The sequence below is a fragment of the Tachyglossus aculeatus genome, chromosome X2 (assembly GCF_015852505.1).
Source record: "Tachyglossus aculeatus isolate mTacAcu1 chromosome X2, mTacAcu1.pri, whole genome shotgun sequence".
NCBI lineage: Eukaryota > Metazoa > Chordata > Mammalia > Monotremata > Tachyglossidae > Tachyglossus > Tachyglossus aculeatus.
Genome location: NC_052100.1, coordinates 6896331 through 6917820, shown reverse-complemented (window position 1 = coordinate 6917820; position 21490 = coordinate 6896331). Strand labels below are relative to the sequence as shown.

Here is a 21490-nt window from a genome sequence, read left to right as displayed (position 1 = left end):
GTGGCTGACATTTATGGGAAATGCAGATCGTAAAGAAGGCTCGACTTTCCTCTTGGAGATTAACTACTGCGTCTGTGACACACGATGACACTATGGCAAGAGGTAATTTCTGCCTTCAAGTGAAAATCATCTGTATTTTTGCCTACTTGGTTATGAGCTAACCCGTGGTAGGGCTCCAACTGCAGTTCCCAGACAGGAAGGAAAGTGGGCTGTGCTTGAAGATTCTTGCCGTTTCACAGATCAGGATTCTGTTTAACATGCTCCATCCCCTGAGCAGCCAAAAATTCATTTGCAGCAGCCCTCGGGCAGTCTGCCTCCCTCCAGGGATCAATGTCAGCACAAAGAACTGTTGCTGAAAGTTTAGTGAGGTCATACGTCTGGCAACTCCAACGGCAACAAATGAAACTACTTTTTTAAGAACTTGGCTAAGAGCAGGCAGGGAGAGGAAAGTCCAAAACAAAATCTTTAACCCTGTGCGGTGCTTGGCACTCAAAGAGCAATTCCAAAAGATAAACTGCCCACAGATCCCACCCCTAGGACTTGGCAGTTGGGATGCCTTTACAGTCATGAATCCTACCCCGGGAGGGGATATTCCTTCCACATTATACAGCCCTCCTAGCCACTCAGTTGGCTAGCATCTCAAATGAGTATGCCCCAGATTTATACAGGCCATGAAAACCCACGATTTCAAACTGACGGTAGACTTAACATGCCCCAGGGCAGGAGCGGCTTCAGAGGGTCAGCATGGTAAGCAGTCGCGTCAAGGTGGCAAAGGGCAAGGATGGCAGTGGGCCTCCTGAGGGGCTCAGGATGGCCACCTCTTAGGATAATCAAGATGACGCCCAAACCGGAGCCCTGATGGGGATGGTCGGCACACGTGTGTGGAGACCGCACCACCCCTCCCTCCCCCCGGGCATCACACAGGTGTGGCAGCCATCTTTGTCTTATTTCCCAGTGATCCCACTGTCTCCTCCGAAGTCTTTGCCCCGAGGCTTGTTTTTTACTTTCTTTTTTTTTTTTAATTTCGGCACCACAAGATCCGTGCGGGTATTAAAAGGCGTGAGGCTGGGGAGGTGGGTGGCTAAAGAAGGGCGGGAGGAGCTGGGGCCCTGACAGGATGGGTAGGGGCAGCGACGAGAGAAGAGATAGCCGGGGGAGCTGGAGTCCGGCCTCAGGCCAGACCCATCCCCAGAGCCGGGCCTGGAGGGGGCATGAAGCCAGGTGGGGGGGCCCCCGACCCCAGCTCTATCCCCCTGACTGCACCCTGGGGAAAGTCCCCTGAGCCCACAGGAACCCGCTGCCACTACCCTGCTCACTCCGGCCCTGGAGCCGGACCCCGAGGGACACTCCTGGGAGGAGCCGTGGTCCAGGGGACTCAGAAATCCCCATTTTACAGTTGAGGAAACGGAGGCATGGAGAAGTTAAGTGACTTGCCCAAAGTCACAAAGCAAACAAGTGGCAGAGCCAGGATTTTTTTTTTATGGTACTTGGAAAGTGTTCACTATGTGCCAGGCACTGTATTATGCACTGGGTTAGATACAAGCTAATCAGGTTGGACACAGTCCCTGCCCCACATGGGATTCACAGTCTTAAATCCCCATTTTTCAGATGAGGGAACTGAGGCACAGAGAAGTGAAGTGATTTACCCAAGTTCACACAGCAGACAAGTGGTGGAGCAGGAATTAGAACCCAAGTCTTCTGACTACAAGGCCTGGGCTGTTTCCACATGGCCATGCTGCTTCTCGATGTTGTGAAAGCCCTTTGGAAAAATAAAAATATCAAAAAATACAGATATTACTTCTACTATTGCCATTACTGCTTCTAGTACTACTTCTACTACTACTACTAAAAGATAACAGGCTAAACTCAACAGTCCCAGAGTAACGAAAGTTAAAAAAAAAATGTAGCTGTTCAACTACAGCTTAAAGCTTCCCATCACTCCAAGTAGGGCCATCGCTGGGGCAACTTGTCTCAACTTTCCTAATATCCTTAACAGTTGTTCTGGTGGCTTCTGTATGACCTGAGCTCTTTCAAAGGGGTGGGTACGGTTGTTGGCCAAGGATGTATGGAGAGACCGCTTGGGGCTCTGTATTAACCAGGAGCTTTTGAATACGAAAATGCTTGCAACTGTGAAATCCTGAGAGCAAGAGAGTGAGCAACAGCGAGATTGACTGTGAGCCAATGAGAGAAGCAAGGTGTTCTGGTGGATAGAGCACAGGCCTTGGAATCAGAAGGACCTGGGTTCTAATCCCAGCTCCTGTGCTTGTCTGCTGTGTGACCTTGGTCAAGCCCCTTCGCTTCTTTGTGCCTCAGTTCCCTCTTCTGTAAAATGGGAATTGAGACAGTGAGCCCTACAGGGACTGGGACTGTGTCCAACCTGATTAGCTTGTATTTAGAGAAGCAGTGTGGCTCAGTGGAAAGAGCACGGGCTTTGGAGTCAGAGGTCATGGGTTCGAATCCCGGCTCCACCACGTCTGTTGTGTGACCCTGGGCAAGTCACTTAACTTCTCTGAGCCTCAGTTACCTCATCTGTAAAATGGGGATTAAGAATGTGAGCCTCACGTGGGACAACTTAATCACCTTGTATCCCTCCCAGCACTTAGAACAGTGCTTTGCACATAGTAAGCGCTTAACAAATGCCATCAGTTTTTTTTTAATCTACCCTGGTGTTTAGAAGTGCCTGGCACATAGTAAGCGCTTAACAGATACTATAAAAAAATAGAGGAAGCAAAAGCATGAGCGAGACAGACCAAGAAGCGAGTGCAAGTGAATACAAGAAAGTGAGCAAGCAATAGCGTGACAAGACCCAAGTGGTCCAGGAAAAAATGAGTTCCAGGGTGCCCATTCTGGTTTGAATGATTTCAAAAAGGGAACGTATTTCTTTTTGCTTTCAGCACCGAGCTGAGCAAGGTGCTAAGCGGCTAATTAGCTAGCGGCAACACCTGCGGCCCCTGCAAGCAGCTGGCACAGCTCTGCCAGATTACCATCACTTGCTCTCGCTGGGCATCTCTTCCAGCGGCAACCTCAAGGAGTCTCACCCCCACGGCCCTGTGGTTGGAAACGCTTTGCTCTGACTGCCTCCTGCCCCTCTCCCTCCCACATCGCCGGGTCCTAATGCAATACAGTCCTCTAGATCTTAAGCTCGTTTTGAGCAGGGAATGTGTCTGCAATATTGTTGATTTGTACTCTTCCAAGAGCTTAGTACAGTGCTCTGCACACAGTAAGCACTCAATAAATACCATTGACCAATTGGCCAGGCATTTAAAGGTGCCTCTTTCACCCCTGCTTTCATATCAGAGAATTGACGGCTCATATGCAGCTTTCCCCCATTGGTACCAGTGGGGCTGAATAAGCTGCTGTTTTCAGCGCCTTAGTATTGTTATCATTTTGAGCTGTCGGTGCTCTTCTCAAAGCTTCTGTTGAAGCCCGCTACACACAAAGTCTTCATTGGCCACCTGGAACTAAGTGCTCTACTACAATCCATTACCTAGCGGCATGCTGTCCAACGATGCAAGGAGAGGCCACATTTGCCTATGTAAATATTCTTAAACTCTACCATTTCCCTTATCCCTAATCTATTTTAATGTTTGTCACTCCCTGTAGACTAAGCTCCTTGTGGGTGCGGATTGTGCCCACCAACCCTGTTGTATTCTACTTCCTCAAGTGCTTAGTAATAATAATAATGATGACATTTATTAAGCACTTACTATGTGCAAAGCACTGTTCTAAGCACTGAATAATAATAAGGGCATTTGTTAAGTGCTTACTATGTGCAAGGCACTGTTCTAAGTGCTGGGGAGGTTACAAGGTGATCAGGTTGTCCCACAGGGGGCTCACAGTCTTAATCCCCATTTTACAGATGAGGGAACTGAGGCCCAGAGAAGTTAAGTGACTTGCCCAAAGTCACACAGCTGACAATTGGCGGGGCCGGGGTTTGAACCCACAACCTCTGACTCCAAAGCCCGGGCTCTTAGTGCTCTATGTGCAGTAAGTGCTCCTTGCCTGTTTGCTCATCTGTACAATGGGGATTGAGACTGTGAGCCCCACATGGGACAGGGACTGTGTCCAACCCAATTTGCTTGTATCCACCCCAGCGCTTAGTACAGATAGTAAGTGCTTAACAAATACCATTAAAAAACTAATTATTGATTGAGAGGCAAGGTGTTTGAAACATGATTCAGGCTATGATGATAGTAATAATAACTGTGGTATTTGTTAAGGGCTTACTGTGTTTCAAGCACTGAACTAAGCGTAGGGTAGATAAAGGATAATCAGGTCTCACCTGGGGCTCACAATCTGAATAGAAGGGAGAAGAGGTATTGATCCGCATTTTGCAGATGAGGGAACTGAAGCACAGAGAAGTTAAGTGCCTTGTCCAAGGTCATACAGCAGGCAAGTCGTGGAGTCAGGATTAGAACCCAGATCCTCTGATTCCCAGGCACATACTCTTTCCACTAGCCCACACTACTTCTTGAGTCCATGTCCCCGATCCAATTGTCTTGAACAGTATTGGGGGGGGGGGGGGGGTTCTTAATTGCTATCAAGGATGGAGACTACCCAAATTTTCTTCAGTCACCTATTAACACCCACAATGGTAATCACTTACCAAAATGATGAAGCTTCTAAATTCATGAGAGGAATACATATGAGTGTCTGGAAAATTCCTGGCTCCCTGGGAGTAGGAGAAATAAAGTTTATTAAGCCCCTACTATGTACAAAGCACTGTACTAAGCGCTGAGGAACAAAATGTATATGGATGTAACATAGACGTGGCTCCAAGGAGCTTCCAACCTAACAGTAAGGGCAGGGGGGTGCTGGTGACAAACACATAAGGAAAGATTAAAACAAATAACATGATAATGAAAATAAATAATGTGTAAGGTATGAATAAAAAATTAAATTAAAAATAAAAACATAATAAAATGACATAAAATTAAATTAAAATAACGCTAGGCCATGTGGAGAAACGGCACGATCTAGTGGATAGAGCACAGGCCTGGGAATCAGAAGGATTCCTGGGTTCTAATCTTGCCTCCACCACTTGTCTATGTGGCCTTGAGCATGTCACTTAACTTCTCTGTGCCTGTTACCTCATCTGTAAAATGGGGATTTAAGACTGCAAACCCCATGTGGGACAAGGACTGTGTCCAAACTGATTAGCTAGTATATACCCAGCACTTAGTACAGTGCTTGGCATACAGTAAGTGCTTAACAAATACCATTAAAAAGTAAATAACAGAAAAGACAAGGGCAACAATAAATAAGATGAGAAGATGAGCAGTAGGGCACTGGGGCTAGAAGCAGGGTTTTTGGGTCAGCTTTGCAAATATGTAAAAAAATGTTTGCCAGCCTGCAATTTTTCTGAACCACCTGCACTCTCACTAAACAGTTCACAGAATGGAGGGTAAAAAATAAAGCAACTGAGTTGGTACTAATCCCAAACCTTAAGTGGGATTGAATTGTCACAGCTATTTGCAAAGCCTCTCGGCCCCCCCAACATTGGGGGAGGGAGTGTCTAAAGGGTCTGCTTTTAGTCAAAACTAGGGGTGCGAGAAGGGGAGAAAGTATTGCCAATAGGGGCTACTGCAGACTTGACATGGGTGAAAATGTGACATTGTAGTCAGTAATTAAGGTAATCGCTGCCCCACCCCCAACGACCCTGGACTGTGAGAGATGGAAAAGGTGGGACCTGGCAGAGGGAGAGATGAGAAGAAAGGAATCTGATCCACATGGCAATAATATCCTTCCAACAGGACTAGGGAGGTTTCAATAGAATACAGACGTGGAGAGCCTTTTACAGAAACAGGTGCAGAAGAAAAGACCGTCTATGGAAACCCCGTGAGCAAATGGAAATGTCTGCTATGTCCTCCAAACGTTCAAGGGCACGTTTCCAGTCCAAGTCAAAGTGTTTGTGTGAACCAGCTCTGGGCCCCTTGCCAAAACAGAGGGTTGGGTGTACTGATGGGCTCTGCTCTTTCTCCCCTGACACCCCAAGTGGCTTTAGAACAAAAGGCCACAGTTTGCTGGGGGAATGGAGCTTCTTGGGACCTGCTGTGGAATTTCCTCGCAAGCCCCCCCACCCCCAGTTGCTATTTTTAGTCTCTTTTTCTCACTTTAGGAGCACTGGTATAAAGGAGAACTAACTAGGTCTCATATATGGGGATATATGTTTCTACAGCAGTCCAGCTTTAATCTCCAAATTCTATAGCACCCACATGGGCAGGGAGGAGGAAGTCACACCCTAAAAATGTTTCAGGCACGTTTCACTTCTGACCCCATCCATAAAATCGCATCCTCTGTGCTTGCACAACAAAAAAGTTCTAGTCTCATGGCCCCTAACGAGACCAGGGTGCCGGGAGGCTCAGTGATTGCTTTGGAGCCATTTTTTTGGCTCACATCCTTCCAGTTAGTGGTCGATTCTCCTACTTAGACTGTGCATCTCATGTAGGACTGGGACAGTGTCCAACTTGATCTACCCCAGCATTTGGAATGGTGCTTGACACACAGTAAGTGCTTAATAAATGCTATAATCATCATCAACCCACAGTATTTAGAGATCGAAAGAAATACAGTGGTTGAGAGATGGGAATAAAATTCCAGTAGAGATCACGGATAATATTGTGAAAATCTCCTCCTAGGGTTTGGGGGCTGTCGAAATACTATACTATCCCTAAAGTATAAACATCAATCAATCGCTCAATCCATGGTATTTGTTGAGCGGTTTACTGCTCAATGGAGAAGCAGTGTGGCTCAGTGGAAAGAGCATGGGCTTTGGAGTCAGAGGTCATGGGTTCAAAATCCCAGCTCTGCCAATTGTCAGCTGTGTGACTTTGGGCAAGTCACTTAACTTCTCTGGGCCTCAGTGACCTCATCTGTAAAATGGGGATTAAGACTGTGAGCCCCCTGTGGGACAACCTGATCATCTTGTAACCTCTCCAGCACTTAGAACAGTGCTTTGCACATAGTAAGTGCTTATTAAATGCCATCATTATTATTACTATTATTATTACTGTGTGCACAGCACTGTACTAAGCACTTGGGAGAGTACAATACAACCAAATCAAACATCAATAAGATCACAGGAGGCCATCATTTAAACTGAATTAAAGAGAAATTTTATTGCTTGAGTAACAACATTAACAGCATGGGTACTTTTGCACGTTTGCATGCTTGTGAAGTTTGGTTGTGTACTTTTGAATGGTAGCATTCTTTTATACCTTAGTTGCATACTTTTGTTGCTTACTTTTGAACTTTTGCTGCATACCTTTGAACACTTGCATCCTTTCTCACTTTTGCATCCTTTTAAACTCAATAAAATATAAATTAATCTTTATATTTACATATGTATATAACTTACACAGTACATATAAAATAATAATTACAACCAGGATCCAGCTTTCAATCTCTCATTTGTTATTCACCTCAAAGAATTGGTTACATGCTTGCATGGTGATCCGCTGATTCTCCAGGACCTCCTTTATCTTATCTTCGGTCATGGTCAGTCTCTGCTCCAGAACGGTAACAGTCTGTAAAATGAAATGGGAATAACACAAGGATGATATAAGCTTAAGGGAAAATAGATGTTCATATCCTATAGAGGAATACCTGTAGATCAGGTACTCCTCTGTCTAATCTCTCTTCTAATCCTGAAAGGATCAATCCTTCATTCATTCATTCACTCATTCGATCAATCGTATTTATTGAGCACTTACTGTGTGCAAAGCACTGTACAGAGCACTTGGGAGACTACAATATAACAATAGACACATTCCTGCCCACAACAAGCTCACAGTCTTCCACGTTTATCCAATTTAAGATCAAACTAATAGGAAATCCAAATACAAAGCAGAGAGGGATAAAAAAATATATATTGCAGGAACAATACACTGTTGCTTTAATACAAAACACTTCCTTAAAAAGCATTGGTACCTTTCTCCCTCCAAAAAGGGATTAAAGCAAAAAAAAAAAAAAGAAAGAAAAAAGAAAGAAAGAAGACCTCAAGGAAAGATTCGGCACATCAATCATTTTAAATTGTAAGTAAGATCAAATCTGCTGTCTGAAATGTTTGGGGAGACAATCAGAATGTGGCAGAGGTGTGGTAACCAGGCTCCAGACTAAACTAAAAGTCTCCAGAGCTGTGGTACTATCCAAATTTCTCTCTGGCAGAGAACCCTAGGTCCCATAAAGAAGCCACATTCGGCTTCTTGAGCAATCCCAGCAGGGTCACTTTTGGGCCAGGCTCAATATCAAATGGCAAGACAAGATCACGAATAATGAAGTGCCGGAACACAGTCCGATTCCTGGCACCGAAGCTAGGCTCACCTTAGCACAGCTACTCTGGGTGGGACACGTGAAAAGAATGAGCATCAGCAGGCTATCCAAACAACTGCTGTTTGGAGAGCTAAAATTGGGGCACCAAAAGCAAGGAGGGCAGAGGAAAGCTTTGTAAGGAATGGGAGACAAGGAGACAAAAGAGAAAACAGTGCTAAGTGTTGCAAATGGTAAGCGTGACAAGACAACATGGTGCAATGGATAGAGCCCGGGTCTAGGAGTCGGAAGGTCATGGGTTCTAATCCTGACTCCGCTACCTCATTATCATCATCAATCGTATTTATTGAGCGCTTACTATGTGCAGAGCACTGTACTAATGTCTGCTGTGTGGCCTTGGGCAAGTCACTTCACTTCTCTCTGTAAAATGGGGATTGAGACTGTGAGCCCCATGTGGGACAGAGACTGCATCCAACCCGATTTGCTTGTATCGACCCCAGCACTTAGCACAGTGCCTGGCACATAGTAAGCACTTAACAGATACCACAATTATTACAATGTGGGGCAGACTTTGTGTGCCCAATATGGCGAGGGCTGTGGTTCTGCATCGGTCTTTTCAGCCACATGTGCACTCAGAGATGAATTTTGCCATCAGTGGTGTCTTCTTCAAATATTAGACTGTGAACCCCATGTGGGACAGGGACAGTCTACAACCTAATTAACTTGTATCTATCCCAGCCCTTAAAACAGTGTTTGACACATAGAAAGCCCTTAATAAATACCATAAAAAAGGTAAAATGAGGATGACGTGAAGCCAGATGATGACATGAAGCCATAAAAGTTGTTCCACTGTGCTCCTGTTTTCCTGGAATGAACCGCTTCTAAAACATTTCTTTGAAAAGGATTAAAATGCCTGATGATTTGAAAGGACTTACAATTCTAAAATTTATATGGATTTTTATGGAGTTTCTGCATCTGTTTTCTTAAAGGAAAAATGGGATTATAAAGCCAGACCCAATGGGATTACTTAAAAAGGACTAGAACCACAGGCTTCCTTCCTGATCTGTGCTGGGTTCTTAAATACCCCTGATCACCTCCACAAAGAAACCTAACCCCAGGTCAACTCCATTTCCACTCAATAACTTATAAATACCGGAACAGGACAAGTGCACTAAAACCTAACAGCAAACTTCAATTCTGAAGTTTTGCCTTTTGTAGCTGAAATTCTCATTCTGATGAAGAATGCCAGCAGCAAACCAGTGCACATTTTGGAATTTTGGAAATGCAAAAATTGAGTCAACTGCAGGAAAAAAGGAGCATTCCTGGTTGATCTCTAAGAGAGGCTTGCTTTGGGAAGAAATGCTTTGTTTAGTTAAAGACTTTTATCATTTAGACACTACTGTCAATTCACTGTCACGGCCAGATTTTGTTTTGTTGTTTTGCTCTTCTGTACAAAAGTGAAGCCTGCTTTCCTGTTTATGTGGGAAAAGATCCACTTTGAGGGCTGCAGTTGATCTCCATCTGCCAACATAATGGCTCCACTTAGGTTTACAATATCGTATTTTTGGACATCAGAAAAATTGGTGCTAATGCCTACTAATTCAGTAGGCATTTTGCCTGTCAGCAGAGAATCAGGCTCCTAGGAGATATTCAGTATATAAAAACGTTGCCTGTTCCAATGACGCACATAGAAAACTACCCATTCACATATTTAATAAAAATATTTAACCATTTGAGGAACTCTTCCCCGGGGCTCCATATTAAATTCTGTGCATACTATAATTTTCTCCCTTGTTTGTCCTGATAAGTGTATTTCGGACCACCATCCCTGTCCCCCAATATAGAATCTATCGTGACTAACCAGATCTATAAAAGACAAGAAGTTAAAATGGTTCTGCCAAAGCAATAAATGACTGCAAAAGTCATTTGAAAAGTAAAATGTGTTCCACCTCTTCTTGTAAAAAACATGATTAACCTAACAGTTGCATTAACCCTCTGCTAGCTCCTGAGGGTCTGGGTTTAGTGGAAGTGGCATCATGAAAATGACAGAATGTCACACTTTTCTTCATTTTCACCCAATGCATTGTTTAAACCTCCAAAACAGAATGCAATTGTGCTACCCCGTGAAATGCTTTCTCATTTATTACCTATGAAACTGAGCTGTGATTCTGTTTGAATTCAATATATACTACCCTATATATATTCAATATATACTACCCTAAAGGTTGTACTACTTACAACCTTTTGACCAACTTAAAAACGTGAAGACTGAGGTAAAGTCATCTAGTTCAACCCAATGCCTCCAGGCTGAATTATCCAAAACATTTTAGGGCTGACAAGAGACCATCTTCTTTTCAAAGACCTCTAGTCTGGAAAAATGAATGCTGAGGGAATATGACTGAAGTCCACAAAATATGGCTTGTTACCACCAAGTCCCACAACACCAGAACAAAGGGACAATGGTCGAAGCTTCAATGTGGTAGATTAGAGCAAGTTAAAAAGTAGCACTTCTTTACCCAGCAAGTGGCAAGCCAATGTAATCCGTTCCCACAGGAAGCTGTGTAGGTCTAAACTATCAGGGGGTTCAAAGAAAAATTCGGTTCCAATCATGGACAAAAAGGTCCAGATTGGGACATTGGAGAGGAAGTTGGGGATGTAGCAGGAAAAGCTAGAGATGGTTGGGGTGGCTTCCCTCAACTGGCATGATTCTGCAGGAGTGAAACTCTGCCATCCCACAGATGCAGTAGATGGGCCAAAATTACCCCATCATGGGGTCACCTCAACTTCACAAGCTTCCGAGGCCCCCCAAAGGTTGGGGCTGCCTCCCTCAACTCGTCGGACACCACAGAAGTGAAGCCTGCCTTGGGAAGGTTGTGTCATTTGCAACCACAATTATTATTATCATTATTATGTGAGTTGATGAGCTCCCTGTGAAAGTGGGTGAATACCGAGAAGACTAGGGGTCTCAACAATATAACCAGAATAATAATGCTAATAATAATTGTGGTGTTTGTTAAGAGCTTACTATGTGCCAGGCACTGTGCTAACAGCTGGGGTGGATAGAAGCAAATCGGGTTGGACGCAATCCCTGTCCCAAAGAGGACTCACAGTCTTAATCCCCTTTTTTAGAGGAGGCATTTGAGGCCTAGAGAAGTGGAGTGACTTGCCCAAGGTCACACAGCAGACAGGTTGCGGAGCCAGGATTAGAACCCACTTCCTTTCTGACTCCCAGGCCCGTGCTCTATCCACTAGGCCATGCTGCTTTCCCAAGACTGAGCCTTGTGGGACAGCCACAGTCAAGGAGTGAGAAGCAGAAGGAGGGCCAGTGAAGGAGACTGAGAAGGAGGGGTCAGAGAGGTGGGAAGAGAACCAGGTGAGTACCATTCAGGCAAAACCAAAGTTATTTTGATGATGATGGTATTTGTTAAGTGCTTACTATGTGCCAAGCACTGTTCTAAGCACTGGGCTAGATACAAGGTAATCACGTTGTCTCATGTGGGGCTCGCAGTCTTAATCCCCATTTTGAGATGAAGGGAATGATCAGCAGTGCTGAAGGCACCTGAGAGGTCAAGGAAGACTAGGACAGAGCAGAGCCTATTAGACTGTCTGAGAAGATCTTTGGACACCCTTGTGATCAGGGTTTTAGTACAGTGAAGAGGTGAAACCCAGATTGCACTGAGTCAAGAAGTGAGTTGGTAGGGAAGAAGTGAAGGCAGGAGTTTGGACAGAGCCTGTTTAGACAAGCTTCCAACCAACCAAACAGCATTTTCATTTTGCTAGACAAATTCCAGATCCTATTGTACATTTGGATTTGCAATTACTATAGCTCATGATTTTTTCCATTCTGAGAAAAAGATATCAAAGCATAAAAAGGGCACAATGGCAAGAATGTCTTAATGGAAACCAAATGAAAAACGGTCCTAAATATCTTCATTGGAGAATCGAGATTTCCAAACACTAAGGCATGAAGAATTACCTTTTGGATCTGTTTTTTATGAATGCATTGTCTATTTCTCTCTCCTTTGCCATGAAAATTTCATCATTACATAATGAGCAATAGTCCAGTGAGTGTTTTAAAAGCTATAGCATTGTAAATTGACTAAGAAAATAGTTAGTGCGAGCCCTGAAACATTAGCATCACACTGTGAGCCACCCAATGGGGTGCCTTTAGTAGTAGTTAGGCTAAAAGTTGCCTTTAAATCAGACAGGCACAAAATGGAAGAGCAAGGACCTCCCACCCCATAGGAGGCCTTACCAGACTGAGCCCCCTCCTTCCTATCCCCCTCCTCCCCCTCCCCATCCCCCCCACCTTACCTCCTTCCCCTCCCCACAGCACCTGTATATATGCATATATGTTTGTATGTATTTATTACTCTATTCATTTATTTTATTTGTACATACTTATTCTATTTATTTTATTTTGTTAATACGTTGTTTTGTTGTCTGTCTCCCCCTTCTAGACTGTGAGCCCGCTGTTGGGTAGGGACCGTCTCTATATGTTGCCAACTTGTACTTCCCAAGCGCTTAGTCCAGTGCTCTGCACACAGTAAGCGCTCAATAAATACGATTGAATGAATGAATGAAAAGGAAACTCAGTCTGAGAGTTCACACGCCTGGATCTTAGGGTTCTCCCCAAACTCCTACCTATGTCCTGCAGCCCTGAAAAGCAGTGTGGCCTAGTGGAGAGAGCACGGGCCTGGGAGTCAGGAGGACGTGGGTTGTAATACCCACTCCACCGCTTGTCTGCTGTGAGACCTTGGGCTAGTCACTTTGCTTCTCTGTGCCTCAGTTACCTCATCTGTAAAATGGGGATTAAGACTGTGAGCCCCGTGAGGGACATGGACTGTGTCCAACCTGATTTGCTTGTACCAATAATAATAATAATGATGGTATTTGTTAAGCGCTTACTATATGCAAAGCACTGTTCTAAGCGCTGAGGAGGTTACAAGGTGATCAGGTTGTCCCACGGGGGGCTTACAGTCTTAAACCCCATTTTACAGATGAGGTCACTGAGGCACAGAGAAGTTAAGTGACTTGCCCAAAGTCACATAGCTGACAATTGGAGAAGCAGGGATTTGAACCCATGACCTCTGACTCCAAAGCCCGTTCTCTTTCCACTGAGCCACGCTATGCTTGTATCCACCCCAGTGGCTAGAACAGTGGTTAGAACACCAATGTCTTTTCTTCCTAGAGCAGGAAAATGACAGTAGACATAAAATACTATCGTTCAGCATCTCCAAGGATGTTTTTCCTTTGAGAACACTTTGGAGTGATTTGTGACCAAGCACCAATTAAGGTAAGATTATCACTACACCTCTCTTCTTACCCTTTGTCTAAAAAGTGTAATCCATTTTAGAAATGCATGTAGGGTCCATCTGAAGATGCATAAAATTAAAGTTACCAAATTCAGGTTTCCATTTTCTGTTCCTTGAGAATACGTGCGATATTCTAAGAGTGCATAATTAAACAAATGGATGGAGAGACTCAGAAGGCCCAGCCATCCCCATCTACGTTCTATGTTCCCCAGTTGGCTGGGGTATGAGAAGGACAGCTGGGGGTGGGAGGGAAAGAGACAGAGAGAGACAGAACAAGACTATCATTCTACCCCACTTCAAAGCCTTATTCATTCATTCATTCATTCATTCAATCGTATTTATTGAGCGCTTACTGTGTGCAGAGCACTGTACTAAGCGCTTGGGAAGTACAAGTTGGCAACACATAGAGACGGTCCCTACCCAACAGTGGGCTCACAGTCTAGAAGGGGGAGACAGAGAACAAAACAAAACATATTAACAAAATAAAATAGATAGAATAAATATGTACAAGTAAAATAAATAGAGTAATAAATACGTACAAACATATATACATATATACAGGTGCTGTGGGGAAGGGAAGGAGGTAAGGCGGTGGGGATGGAGAAGGAGGGGGAGAGGAAGGAGGGGGCTGAGTCTGGGAAGGCCTCCTGGAGGAGGCGAGCACTCAGTAGGGCCTTAAAGGGAGGAAGAGAGCTAGCTTGGCGGATGTGGGGAAGGAGGGCATTCCAGGCCAGGGGGATGATGTGGGCCGGGGGTCGACAGCGGGACAGGCAAGAACGAGGCATGGTGAGGAGATTAGCGGCAGAGGAGCGGAAGGTGCGGGCTGGACTGTAGAAGGAGAGAAGGGAGGTGAGGTAGGAAGGGGCGAGGTGATGGAGAGCCTTGAAGCCGAGGGTGAGGAGTTTCTGCCTGATGCGTAGGTTGATTGGTAACCACTGGAGATTTCTGAGGAGGGGAGTAACATGCCCAGAGCATTTCTGGACAAAGACAATCCGGGCAGCGGCGTGAAGTATGGATTGAAGTGGGGAGAGACAAGAGGATGGGAGATTGGAGAGGAGGCTGATACAGTAGTTCAGACGGGACAGGATGAGAGCTTGAACAAGCAGAGTAGCGGTTTGGATGGAGAGGAAAGGGCAGATCTTGGCAATGTTGCGGAGCTGAGACCGGCAGGTTTTGGTGACGGCTTGGATGTGAGGGGTGAACGAGAGAGCGGAGTCGAGGATGACACCAAGGTTGCGGGCTTGTGAGACAGGAAGGATGGTAGTGCCGTCAACAGTGATGGGAAAGTCAGGGAGAGGGCAGGGTTTGGGAGGGAAGACAAGGAGTTCAGTCTTGGACAAGTTGAGTTTTAGGTAGGTGGCGGGCAGACATCCAGATGAAGATGTCCTGAAGGCAGGAGGAGATGCAAGCCTGGAGGGAGGGGGAGAGAGCAGGGGCAGAGATGTAGATTTGGGTGTCATCAGCGTAGAGATGATAGTTGAAGCCGTGGGAGCGAATGAGGTCACCAAGGGAGTGAGTGTAGATCGAGAACAGAAGGGGACCAAGAACTGAACCTTGAGGAACCCCCACAGTAAGGGGATGGGAGGGGGAGGAGGAGCCTGCAAAAGAGACTGAGAATGAACAACCAGAGAGATAAGAGGAGAACCAGGAGAGGACGGAGTCTGTGAAGCCAAGGTTGGGTAGCGTGTTGAGGAGAAGGGGGTGGTCCACAGTGTCGAAGGCAGCTGAGAGGTCGAGGAGGATTAGGATAGAGTATGAGCCGTTGGATTTGGAATATTGGCAATATTCGATTATTTACTTTGATTACACTGTTTGTAGATACTTTTAGGTCTGTCTCCTCCCCTCTTTTATGGTATTTGTTAAGCACTTACTATGTCCAAGGCACTATTTTAGAATAGGGCACTGGGTTAGATGCAAAGTAATCAGGTTGGATACAGTCCCTGTCCCACATGGGGCTCACAGTCTTCATTCCCATTTTGCAGATGAGGGAACTAAGGCACTGAGAAATGGCGTGACTTGCCCAAGGTCACACTGCAGACATGCAGTGGAGCCATGATTAGAAACCAGATCCTTCTGACTCCCAGGCCTGGCTCTTTCCACTAGGCAATGCTGCTTTTCTGTCTCCTTGTGGTAAGGGATTGTTTCAATTGCTCATTCTGTACTTCCCAAGTGCTTAGTTCAATGCACTGCACCAAGTGAGTGTCCGATAAATGCTACTACTACTACTACTACTACTACTACTACTGCCATTACTACCGCTACTACTCCACAAGAACATGTAGCCAATATGGAGAAGCAGTCAATCTCCCGAAACACCTACGACAACCCTACTTTCTAAGAAGTTAACTCCTAAAATAAGAAGCTCTAGATGTGTGCAGGAAAACTGACAAGTCACTTCCATTGACGATAGAAACCAGCCATTTTGTCCCATAGGTACTAGTTAAATACCAGTCTCCAGCTGAACCATTAAACAACACATGGAAACATTTCAGAGCTTCAGAACACATAACAAGCGTTCATTTGTAAACATGGTTCATAAACCTCCTCTTCTTTAGTTATTAATCAAAGCTGTTCACATAATTGGATTGAAAAAGATGTAAAGCAGCCTGCTCTTTTAAAGCACACTGTAGTCTGCCCATATGAATATCACTGCTAAAAACTTAATTCATTTTACACACATACAAAAACATGCTAATGAGATATTAAAGCTATGATTTTTAAGAGCTTGGAAAACATTAAGGTATGGCCCAAATAGTAAAATACACTCGATTGGGTGGTATGTGCAATTGTAGAGCGATCTACAATCAGGAATTTGTGCATTCCGAGCAAGCTTATGCTGCTAGACACATTTAAAGTTTACATCTTCCCCAATCTGCACCCTCAATATACCTCTGCTAAAGGATGAGAGTGGATATGAGGTGATGTCAAAATAACGTGCTTTAAAATCGGAAATGGAAAAGGGCGAGGTGAAAAAAAAAATCAAACTATCTTATAAGCAATCAACACAGATGTCTTAATGAGGATGAACACTTCTTCAGTATGCATTTCTACATCAGGGCAGCTCCCTAAAATAAAACCCTGGTCAATTTGCCAGCTTTATTTTGACCTGCAAGTTCCGAAGGGCTTTCAAATTATGAACACATCTCCCTTTCCGTCTCTGTCAACTAACTCGGAAGGAAAAAACACTACATTTCAGGAGATCGCAGATGCTCATTCACATTATAATTCTCTCCCCTTTCCTCTATCTTCTCTCCCTTATTCCCTAGGGTCCCACCACCCGCCTTAGCTCTCTTTTGTATTTCCCCAATTTCTGCCTTATTAGCTACCTCCTGAATCCCAAACCTGACACTCGCTCACTCTCCTGTTGCTCACCTCCCCAGCCCCGACCCCATTAACAATTTCTCATCCAGCAACCACATTCTGAGACAGCAATATTATTCAGAGGGAGCTGTAGTGCTGCAGACCGTTAAAGTGGGTAGTATTTTAATAAGGGAAAAAAATGAAAAGCTGGACTTGCACACTCTAATTGAAATTCCTTTAGAAAGCCCCTCTGGGATATATGATTGAGCAAATTAATTAGAGATTTGACTGTGAGGGTTTCATGATAATAAAATACCGGAGTTAGTCAACAGTCATCCATTCTTCACTTTGAGAGCCCACATACCTCAACACAACAAAGATGCTACTTTCATTACATCTGTTTCAAATTTTGAGAATCCAAGTAAGGTCTAAACTATGCAACAAATACAATTCAAGAGTGGAAATCATGGCAAAAGAATAGGAGTGGGAGTCAGGAGACTCGGATCTGAGTTTCTTGCTCCACCTCTGACCTACTGTGTGACTTCAGGTAAGACACTTACCCTCTCTGGGCCTCAGTTCCCTCAACAGTAAAATGGGGATCGAATAGATTGTGAGGTCTGCTTGGGACTGGGGCTGTCTGATTTCCCACACTTCTATCTACCCCAGGGCTTAGCATTTAGTTAGAGTTTAATAAATGCCATCATTAGTTAATGCCACATTTAAAGATCCTTGAACTGATCCCAACAATTCAAATTTATTCCTTATCTTTTTCTATGGCATTTGGGTCTATGAATCGAATCTTTCATGCCAAAGCTCACCATCTTTGGGAAACATAGTAGCTAGTAGGGTGCCATGCCCCCAACTGGCATTAAATGAATGCTAACTGGCGATGGTGTTGATGATGATGTATTTGTCCCTTCCACAAAGTGATCTAGGGATTCAGCAACGAGGCAAAGACCAAAACTGATTTTCATTTTCTTTTAAGAGCAAGGCATCTCTCCTACACCTTTATTGAGAAATTATGAATCACTGGTGACAAGTAGAAATGTTCCTGTCCTTTGTTCGTCTACCCAGCCATCAGTTATCTGACTGACCTACTCTGAAAACAAAACGATGAGAAAAAATGCCTCTGTTGCCTTCTGTGTGACCTTAGGCAAGTCATTTAACTTCTCTGTGCCTCGGTTACCCCATCTATAAAATCGGGATTAAATCCTCCTCCCTCCAATTCAGACTGTGACCCCACGTGGGATAGGAACTGAGGCCGACCTGATTAACCTGTATCAGCCCCAGCACTTGGAACAGTGTTTGGCACATAGTAAGTGCTTAACAAATATTATTGCTATCATTATTCATTCATTCAATTGTATTTACTGAGCGCTTACCGCGTGCAGAGCGCTGTACTGAGTGCTTGGGATAGTACAATATAACAATAAGCAGAAACATTCCCTACCCACAATGAGCTTACAGTCTATTTATTATTATTGAAACATGGCAATTCTGAGGGCCTGAGCTGTAACTGTATATAAGATCTAGAGATAACAGGATGCCAAAGAATGGTGAATGATTTCTTCCTTGGTTTCACTGCCAATTTGAGGGCTTCTTATGGGTTTGGGATTGGGAGTCACTTGGAATTAGAAATTTCTACAAAGCATTTTCCTTTTGAGTCCCCGTGTTCGAAGCTTCTGATGTGAAAGCCTAGAGGGTTAGAATCTAGAATTTAAGTTCTTAATAAAGCAGATTCAACTGCTAAATTGTCCTTACTTCTGGATGAGCTACCATCAGTTGGTTTTAATTCACTAAAATAAATAAGCTTTTAAAAGTTGGAGTGTTCTTTACTATTAGGGAGTTTCACAACTTCCCTGCCAAGCTTATATTTAGAATTAGCTTTGCTAAAGTCATCTGTGTGACTCGGTGGCTGTGGAGATGACTGTAGAAAACTTGAACTTGTAAAATCAGTCTCAGGGCCACGAAAGATTTTCCTCTTGGGAAGATTCACTGAGGCACTGGAGCAAGCTATGAAATCTCCTTAGTTGGTCATTTTTAAAACTAGAATTGATACCCAAATGTCAGACAGATTAATTGCCGTGCTGCCTGAGGGCCAGAGAAGGGACAAAATGAATTCTCAAGTTCCCATCCACCCTTTGAATCGGACTTCTATTTTGTGATGTGGATCCAAACAAACGCCTGAGCAAATGATAAAGTGAATCAATTCAAGTGTTCTTTAGCCCTGGAAAATAAAGAGAAAGATTTGCCAATGATAGGAGAGAGGGGAAAAAACATTCCACCCCATAACAACGAAACCTATAGAAACACATGTTCAAAAATGGGCAGAGAGGCAAAAGTATGGCCCCCAAAGGGAAGATGCTGATCCATGAAAAACAGTATCTTTGGGTCCCTTAGATCGGGGCAAGATTTCCAAAGGAAAAAAAAAATCTTCTATTTAGAACAAAAGAAATGATTTCTTCTAAATGTAGGCACTCGCTGTCTTCAGAACGCAAAGAGTAGGGACTTGTTTTATGAGGCTCCTATTGAAGTCCCCCTCTTTCCTGCCGGTAGTCTTATTTAGAAAGGATCAAAAGCCCTATGTTTCCACTCAGCCTAATGTAACATCTGAGACTGGAACTGAGTCCTCATTACTGGCGACTTTTTTAGCTAAAATTATTATTAATACTTTATTTTATCAGTCCTACTTCAACATGAATGCTTCTGGAACTTCTATTAACCGGGGAGAATAGAAATTTCCTTCAGTTACATGCATTCTTAATTCCTTAAGCACAAACTCTCACATTTCTAATTGAGGAAGAAATGTATTTTTCAAAGCATTTCTCAAATTTACTACACTGCAACAGAATAGTAGTTACTAACACCCGACTTCCCCCACTCGCTTTTCTTCCAGACTGTTCTTGGCTAGGTGAAATCATTCTTTGATCTAATATAAGCTACACTGGCCTTGGTCTCTGCTTCATATTATATAAGGGATGTAGAATTTCTTCACCCTTTTGGCATTTTATTTTTTCAGTGTTCTAATCCCCCTTTCTCCCAACTCCCACCCCTCTTTTGGCCTCTTTTCCAGATTCATTGTCTTTTGGAAAGGCATGAAACACTGTTTTCTATTGATGGATTATCTCAAGGATTTTGGAATCTCAGTTAATTCTCCTGCCTCACAGACAGCTTTACACATGCTTCCAGCGAGCCCTACCTTTTTCACCTTGTCCTCTCCTCAGCGAAGAGAGTATTTTCAAGCGGCAGACATGCTCTTAATTCACTGTCAAATGGACAACGGCTGGACTCTAAGGGAACTACGGCCATTGATGTGTATCGGCTGCTATGGTCATGAAAAGTTCACATTTCCCCCAAGGAAAGAATGTGTCCAAGATAGGGAGCAGCAAGCAAGCATGAATGAGCACCTGCTTGCTCTTCTCTAAACAACGAACAGCCCCTGGAGTAAATGACATTATGGTGTTTTCAAACGAATATTAGCTCCTTATGGGCTGGGAAAGTGTCTACCATCGCTGTTGTATTGTCCTCTCCCAAGTGCTTAATACAGTGCCCTGTATATGGTAAGCACTCAATAAATACCATTGCTTGATTGACTTTTTTTTCTCTCTGACATTAAAAGAGTCAAACAGGAAGTTAAATATGAAATCTGGCTTTCCCCTTTGACCATTAATGCATAACTCCCAGAGAATCCTTCATCTGCATCTGCTCCAAAATGAAACCATCGCTAAGTCTTTATTTCAAAACTCTTCCAACTCCTCCAGCTTGCCAAATAAATTCACCAGTTCCCCTACATGTATATCAACAAGTTCATTCAATCGTATTTATTGAGCGCTTACTGTGTGCAGAGCACTGTACTAAGTGCTTGGAAAGTACAATTTAACAACAGAGAGAGACAATCCCTGCCCACAACAGGCTCACAATCTAGAATGGGGGAGACAGACATCAAAACGAGTAAACAGGCATCATTTTATCAAAGTAAAGGGACAGAAGAAACTTTTATTCAGCTCTTAATGCAGTGGAGATTCCTGGTTGAAAAACTGGGTAATACAGGACCCAGAGAAATTGCCACTGAGGAAGGTCTGGAGAAGGGGGGGATTTCCATCGGCTTGCCATGCAAAGTAACCCACCTCTGCAGCCCCAGTCACACCGCCTCCCCCAACATCAAGTCAAGCATCTCAAGTCTGGGCTTGCCACCTCTGGCAGGGAGAGGTCAACTGACTGATTGATTCTGGGATCCTGGCACCACATCCCTAAGAGGCTGGAATGGCACCAGCTCATTGTGGGCAGGGAATGTGTCTGTTATATTGTACTCTCCCAAGCGTTTAGTATAGTGCTCTGCACATAGTAAGTACTCAATAAATACCATTGACTGGTGGATTAATGGGGAAGGAGTAGAGCTGCGTACCGCTAGTACTCTTGAACCAGACCTTAAGAAGCAGTGGAAAGAGCACCAGCTTGGGAGTCAGAGGACTTGGGTTCTATTCCCGGCTCGGTCACTTGTCTGCTGTGTGACCTTGGGCAAGTCACTTAGCTTCTCTGTGCCTCAGTTATCTCATCCGTAAAATGGAGTACTAATCAGGTACTGGGTCCACCCTGGTTAGCTTGTA

At 44.1% G+C, this 21490-nt stretch overlaps 1 protein-coding gene across 2 annotated transcripts in view; it reads right to left on the bottom strand.

Annotated features, from left to right (window-relative positions):
* Window positions 1-7126: 7126 nt before the first annotated feature.
* Window positions 7127-21490, bottom strand: part of POC1A (POC1 centriolar protein A) — a 108198-nt gene continuing 93834 nt past the window's right edge. For both annotated transcript variants that reach the window (XM_038771245.1, XM_038771246.1), the window contains one exon: window positions 7127-7526. In XM_038771245.1, the coding sequence (XP_038627173.1) occupies window positions 7407-7526 (120 nt within the window). In that variant the 3' untranslated portion in view covers window positions 7127-7406. The remainder of the gene's footprint in view (window positions 7527-21490) is intronic.